Raw genomic sequence first — 7,936 nt, forward strand, 5'->3', positions numbered from 1 at the left:
TATTTGCAATTCGAGGTATGCATTTTTAAAAGTATGTTATCATGATTATATAGATTCTTTAATATTCAAGTCCCGGTTGGTTTCACTTACTGTTAGGAAAACAGAGGCAATTTAAACCTACCTCTGTTTTAAAAAGCAATAACGGGCTAGTTGGTGAATTCCTTCCTCTTATAATAAGAAGTAAACAATTTTGTATAAAATAGTCCCTTTAGTGTGTCATTCTTTTTTGTTCGGTTGCTGTATAATTGAAATATACCCATATCTCCTTTTATTTCTACTACTAGTTTAACACAAGATAGTTGATTTTTATTTTTGCTCAAGATTAATTATACATTCAAAATTTGATACACTGTAACAGTCACGCGCACAACAGTACGAAAAACAACAATAAATAAGACCATAATCACTTCATTTACGCATCATCGGTAAGTTTCACGACCATTCCTTTATCTTACATACTTGTGCTCTTCTGTTCATTTGAATTTATTGTAAGATCTCTGTTTTCTATGTTGTCTGTAGGCTTTTCTATGATGATTTCATCACGTATATGCTGTGTATTTGTGCAGGAAATGTATCTGAAATTCAAAAAAGTAAAAGAACAGTTTTTGATTCTAAGGACCTGATGTTTATCTTAATTTGCATCGTTTTAATTACTGAAACGTGAAAATAAATATAAGGTCGGATAAGAATATCGCCCCTTCTCCAATGATTTATCCGTCTGTTCTAATTTATTTTTTAATCAAGTTTTATGTAGACAACAAATATTAATGACGGAGTGCATTCAATGAACTTTGTGGCGTTTTTTTTTTTCATTTTTTTTTTTTGCTCATGTTTTTTTAATTTGTTTCCTTTTAAGTGGCATAGCTTTCCCATGACGACACACTGATACAATGAACGTGGAGAATTCGACAATTGCTCTGCCTCAGTTCGGTTAAACAGACTTTTTGACAACACAACTGAACTTAACATGTTAATACTGTACAGTGTTTAAAGAAATTTGTCCTTGATCTTATCATAAATTATCATAATAATTAGAGTAATGATCTAAGATTACTCGCAGTTATTAAAATGTCCAATTTCAACTACCATAATAAAAAGACAATGTTTCCCAGACTAAATAATCTATCAGTACGCCTCCAAAGTATTTAGTGTACAGCCGTTGTCTAAATCTGAGAAAAAGAGTTCTTGTGCAATGTTAAAATGTACGTATCGACAGGATGTAGGACCATAAAAAAATACATTTTTCAATTTGGTACGTCCGAAGCGCTTTTCTTTAAATACCTTCATTATCAACTCCTTAACCTAAAAATTTGAAACCTAAGGATGTTTAAGGATGTACTAAGGTGAAATTAAAAAAAATCTAGAATTTAAAATTGATACTCTAAGTCAGAAGAGCATTAGTTAAGGAACAAAATAAGCTAAAAAATATTGATTGGTTATGGAGCTCCTTTTCGAAATATTAAATTTTAAAACATGGCGGGAAACGGCTGACTCGGACTTTTACCTTATATTTGCATTGGTATTCTTCGGGTCTCAAATCGAAAGAAAAGAAATCTAGAATCTGCTTAAATTTTGGTAAATGACCTTTTATGAGCTATTGAAGTCTTATATGAAAAGAAAAACGGGTGTTATGGGGCAAAATATTTTACCCTGTAACGTAGGAAAAAACATCTGACAAAAATTCCTAAGCCTGACCTAAGTAAATCCTTAAATACCTGATTAAAATGCGAACCTCTAAGAATAACATAATGCAGAGAAATATTGCACATTGATGACGGCTAGTTTATCAATTTGGCTTCATACGTTTGACATGATCATCTTTTTGTTGAAGTGAAACCGGTGGAATAATGTGATTGATTAACAATGCAAAAGGAATCGCCCATTTTCTTTATGCTTTATAAATCTCGAACTTTGTGTGGAATATTTTGAGCATTTATATATAAATTTGTCGTTTAAAAAAATTACATTAGGAAAAGTACTGCAACTGTTGAAACACCAGCCATAACAAAAAATACCAATCCGTTGTATATCGACATTGTCTGGTCATAAATGTTGTTAAACAAAGTAGCAGCGCCAAGAGAACAGACAGCTTCCATCAGGTACACATTCGAAAACAATACACCTAAAAGGGGAAAAATGTATCGTATGAATCATTTATATAGTTGCAGACCCACCAGGGATAGTAAAGCGCATTCAACAGCCTGCAAAAATTACACAACAAATTCAGTATGAATAGTTTCTCTTTACAGTTAAAATTTTTATAAATATAAAGAAATCGTCTGGTAAAACTACCGTGATCTACCCAAGGAAATGATCCCTGGTAGTGAATACAGAAGAAATGTTCTTTGTCCCGAACCAGGTCGAATTACATCTTTATCAAGCAACGTATATGGAATAACATTAACGATACCAATTTTACTGCACCAGATGTGCATTTCGACAATAAATGTCTCTTCGGTGATGATCGAAGCCAAACTGTTTGAAAACCCAATTTTATTAAAAAATTTTACAGCTGATAAATCCAAAAAGGACAAAAAGTATTGCCAAAGCCGATATATGGAAACTCTCATTAAACACTCAATGCATAATGTATCTAATGTATAGCCTTCTTGTGAATTTGATTGTTTATCATACAATTTGCAATATCAATTATGCTTTTACTTACCTTGTTTGTCTTTACTTACTAAACGAGATAGTACAGCTTTAATCATAGATATTGGCAGAAACCTCAGTATACCAATTGCTGTTGCTGAAAAATGAGATATTGAAATATTTGAACTTTTTAATATTCATAAGTCCATATTATCTTGGGACTATACAATGAATCTTGGTTGCATTTTACTGATAAATGTCAATGCTATATATAAAGGTGAAAAATGCTGTGGGCTCTTCTGGGATAAACTGGTTATCTTGTAACAACAAAAAGAAAGGTGTTTGTATAGAATGTCCTCGCGATTTGTTCTTACTGTGCAATATTAGAATAGTTTCAATATTTCAATAATTGTTTGTCAATAGATATAGGAAGATGTGGTATGAGTGCCAATGAGACAACTCTCCATCCAAGTTACAGTTTATAAAAGTAAACCATTATAGGTCAAGGTACGGCCTTCAACACGGAGCATAGGCTCACACCGAACAGCAAGCTATAAAGGGCCCCAAAAAATTACTAGTGTAAAACCATTCAAAACCACTTAAAAAACTTTTGACAAAAAGAAAAACAATTTTAATTTTATATTTAATTACTTTTACTGTGTATACATGCAAAATCAAGCAATATTAAAGTTTTTCACTTTTTTTTCTGCCATAAAAGACACGATCACATTTAACAAGAATATGATATACCAAAGTGACACATGGAAAACAATACACGAAGTCTATCTGATAATATGGATATAGTATAACTATCATAATGATATGGTACTGAAGATTTAAGGTTCTAACTCCCTCAGGCAGAGTTGACCTTAGATAATTTGTCTACTCTGTGAAGGTCTCATTTGGTAATAATGATCTTCAAGTATTCATCCATCCCTGGCTTCTAAGCATTTTGAGCGTTCCTGATCAGGCTTAATCCTGAAAAGCGCTTCGAACGCATCAAATATATAGTGATATTTTCATTACCTTACCTGTGTAAATCATCGAGTCATCATTTGAAAGTCCGAACAGAACAAAACATGCTACACCAGATAGCATACAAAAAATTGAAATCACCTCATCTTTTAGATGGACACAGCATACGTGTAGACATTTGATCACGGCACTGCCGAAAATATATACTATACAATTGGTTGCAGTGTTATACCATCCAATGTGTTCCGAAGTCCAACAAAAAGGTTCGCCTAAGACATAAATTGTTCGTAACGAGAAAGAACCATTCAAGGGCAAGTAATAAAGACAGTACACAACAAAATATAATATTAGCAATCTGACGTAATGTTTGCTATTTTGTTTTGATGATTTCCATAATGTGCACAGCTGTACTGGAATTTCGCGGAAACGGAGTGTTGAGACAATTTCTTGTGGTTTCCATGGGTCTGTTAGACTAATGGTGATTAAGATTAACAGAGTGAGCATAAGTCCTGATGATATAAGATATGGGTAAGAAAAACCAACAAGTTGTATTAAATATCCAGTACCTACTTGAGAGCAAGCAGTTCCGAGTCCTAGGAGTGTTTCATAAATAACAAGCACGAAAGATCTTTCTTTTCCTTCTGATGTGCAATCTGCCAAAATTGCAATATTGGCTAAATGAAATACGTAAAAATTTCCAGATAAACCCAGAATTCCACAAGCAATTACATAGAAATATAAATGTAAATTCATGTAAACAATTGTTGTTTTTAAAGCAAGTGATATACATACTAACAAAACGTTCCAAAGAATAAGAGGTTTTCGTCCAATTTTATCTGCCATTGGACCTACAAACATTAAAACCGGAAGTGCAAATCCAGCCTGTGCTAAAGAAATATACCACGACCAATTTGATGTTAAACCTTGGATTTTGTCATCAGAAGCTGATGTTGAGTTGATAAGACATGCCTTTGATGTTTGTAGAGAATCGTTTGTTGCTTGGAAGTCGGTAGCATTTGTAACACTTTTTAAATACGCATATATATACTGTGGTTCAGCTTGGCCAGACGTTTCAAACGCACAACCATAAATCATCACATAAAATACTACCCGTAATTGAGTACTAAAACTTCCAAATGATTTATTATGTTTTTCTAAAAGAGGTTTCGTTTCCTCCATTATCAAAGTTTATTCCAGTGAGCCTGTTTTGTCCCAAATTGTATAAGGTCACTCACTGTATGCATAATTTACTGAATAAAACTTTATCTTAATATTTACATTACACACGTGTCATTGTATGCAAACATAAACATATCATAGTAGATAATACGAAAAATATAATAATAGAACATTTGAATTTTATAAATATAGTAACAGTGATTTGTTTAATAGTAGCAATGATAATAATACTACTAACGATCTCAACATCTAATACTAATTATTATTATTATTATGACTTCCTTATAATTTCTTGTCATTTAAATTCATAAATATGTTGAATAAGTTTTATCTATTATCTGCATTATAAAATAGTAAATTTAGTCATTAAAATTATTGTATTGATTAGAATTTTCATGATGATCTAAATATTATTTCTAAACATCTCTCTGCTTTGGTCAGTTAAAATAGAGAGACCCAGATAACTTTTAGATATTTTATGTGCTACAAAATGTATTACTTTGTTAACTGGATATATACGAATTCATCAGTTTTTATTGTATATCTAAGACAAAAAGAACAAAGTCAAGAATACCTAAAAAAAAAAGAAAAACAGTAGAATAAAAAAAAATTGATTCGAGCGCCATTGATGAGTCTTGTCTAGACGAAACACGAGTCTGGCTTACCAAATTACAAGCCTGGTATATTTATGAGTGTTAACAAACAATATGTATATGCCAAATCTGGTGGATATTTCGTCCCGAGATTGTACCACAAGCACAGTAGTCCGCATTTCTGTGTTTACATGAAATATCATTGAGAGATAAATAATTGCGATTTTTAGGAGATACTGCATACAGATATAAGTAACCGATATTAAAATACGAGTTCTTATTTTTGCGATACTCAACCATTCGCATTATTCGCATAAATAAAAACCTCGCAATAATTTCTGAATCCACAGTAGTCATTTTCTGTAAATTTAGTGCTTATAAATTATTGAATTAAATAATTATTTGGAGCACGAAGGTTTTTCTTCTCACCAAGTCCCGATCACCGTAGTCATATTTGTCACAGCTTTTTAGTTTTCAATGCTCTTCAACTTCGTAGTTTTGACATTTTAACAATTTATTCGAGGTCACTGATGAGTATCATGTTGACGAAACGCACGTCTGTGGTTCACTTTTAAAATCTTGTACATGCACATTTTATGAAATTTCAACTGTATTTTACAAAATATATTTTCAACGCCATTTTGTTTTTTATTTTGTAATTAAAGATAACTTTGTAGTGACGAGATATAGGAGATGATAAGCTTACAAGGAAAGACATTATCAGACAAACGATGGAATTAACAAAGGCAGTTAATTATTGACGGGATAAAAGAAAGTAAGATCCACATTAAATCGGGTAGATCGGACATGTATTCGAAGCCCAAAAATGTCATGCAAAAAGGTCTTCCTTAATTCACTTACGAATAGATTTGTTTAATAAGGCGCATGAAAGAGGAGCGCTTATTGTCAGAAATTAGTGCAAAGCAAGAAGGAATATCGTTAAAGGTCCAATTCTATCTAAATATCTATTGCTTCAAACTAACTTTCACACTCAAGACTTGTTATATTCACCGATAAGAGAAAGACGAAAGATACCAAAGGGACATTCAAACTCATATGTCAAAAATAATCTAACAATGCCATGGCAAAAAAGAGATAAGACCAATAGACAAACTAGGGTATACAAATCACATCATAGAATACTAAAAACTGAGCAACACGAACCCCACCGAAAACTTGCGGTAATCTCAGGTGCTCCGAAAGGGTAAGCAGATCTGCATCACATGTGGCACTCCTCGTATTGCTCATGTAAGTACAAACCCGGTGATAAGTCTAATTTGGTAAGTCATGATAATAATTTAAATATTAACATGTTTCTACAAATGCAATATTGTATTGTTATTTTCAATTTGTACATGAAATAAAAGTCTTAGTCTAACAAAGAACATTTATTATTTTACAGCCTAATTTCAGTAAATAAAGAAATGAATAATACGTAAAACATTAAAAGTTCTAAAAGGTATGTGCAATAAATTTTCCAAGGGTATATGAGTATTTTTATATAATCCTATCGTCCACTTATGCTGTTGTGTTTTTCCGTTTGTCGCGACAGGTCCTCTGCGATAAGTTTCAGCTGTATGTATATTGCTACGCATTTATAACTATATTTTGAATAACCTTTTATCAAGAAAGACAGTAGTACATTATTTTCTTCATGGAAAAAATGAGTATGGACATCATTTTTCAGTTCTTTTTGTCTGAACATCAGGATTGTGAACAATCAAATCAACATGGCCTGATGAAGACTTTCTCAAAATAGCAAACCTTTAGAATAGAAATAGGTAAATAATGATATTTCTCATAGATTGAAACTAAATGAATATACATGATGATAAAATCAGTATGGTTTTGTTAAAGATTTTTTTTAACCAGCAATAAAAATAAATGAATAACGATATTTTTTCGATTGAAAGAAAAGGTTATACATAAAAACACAAATCCGCATTCGATTTGTGGGTAAAATGAAATAACACATTTTAATAGTCTCATGCGTCCGCAGCGCTTTTCTGGTGAACATAGTTTCATATTTTTCATCTGCTTGTCCATTCGATGGTGATAACAAAACATGTTTATTTTACCCATTTACAATCATTTTCTGTAATAATCCATTCTTTTCAAGTGGTATGTTAAATTTCAATGTGTCAGTTGTTTTAATCGTGAAATTGTTTTGTCAATGAGTCTATACTTAAAAGGAGAGATAAACTTACATAATCAAAACTGTTCCAAGTAACTGGAAACCAGCCATTACAAAAAATACCAAACCTTTGTATAAAGGTCTTGTTTCATAGTAAATATTGTTAAACACTGATGATCCTCCTACTGCACAAGCGGCTGCTACGAGACAGATATTGGAAAACAAAACACCTGAGAAAGTAATGCAAACATAGTAAAGTTTTGATCAGTAGAATTAGTAATTTCATGCGGATATATATCATAACAAATAAACGGTTGGATAACATTTACAAAAACTTTCTAAATATAATATATATTTCATTTTCTATCATCTAAATTACATAGTATTAAACTTGTCAATGTGTAATGGCAAAGAGGGCACTCATGTTGACTGTAGATCAGACTATCTAAATATAATCATCCTA

At 31.7% G+C, this 7,936-nt stretch overlaps 1 protein-coding gene across 1 annotated transcript; it reads right to left on the reverse strand.

Moving 5' to 3' along the window:
• Positions 1–291: 291 nt before the first annotated feature.
• LOC127738847 (proton-coupled folate transporter-like) lies at positions 292–4,662 on the reverse strand. Its single transcript, XM_052250255.1, has 4 exons — positions 4,134–4,662; positions 2,666–2,749; positions 1,966–2,122; positions 292–575 (listed from the first exon to the last, which is right to left on the reverse strand). The coding sequence occupies exons 1-4, from the start codon at positions 4,660–4,662 to the stop codon at positions 452–454; spliced, it is 894 nt and encodes a 297-aa protein (XP_052106215.1). The 3' UTR covers positions 292–451.
• Positions 4,663–7,936: the final 3,274 nt, after the last annotated feature.

This window comes from Mytilus californianus, unplaced genomic scaffold (assembly GCF_021869535.1).
Source record: "Mytilus californianus isolate M0D057914Y unplaced genomic scaffold, xbMytCali1.0.p SCAF_1, whole genome shotgun sequence".
Lineage (NCBI taxonomy): Eukaryota > Metazoa > Mollusca > Bivalvia > Mytilida > Mytilidae > Mytilus > Mytilus californianus.

Bases quoted from the DNA above. Each gene is read 5' to 3' on its own strand.
- LOC127738847 (XM_052250255.1), bottom strand. From the start codon at position 4,662: ATGATTTATGGTTGTGCGTTTGAAACGTCTGGCCAAGCTGAACCACAG. The intron at 2,750-4,133 runs GTACTGGATATT...CTCATTTTTCAG, and splicing joins AACTGCTTGCTCTCAAGTAG to CAACAGCAATTGGTATACTG. The intron at 576-1,965 runs GTAATTTTTTTA...TTTGAATTTCAG, and splicing joins GTTGCAGTACTTTTCCTAAT to ATACATTTCCTGCACAAATA.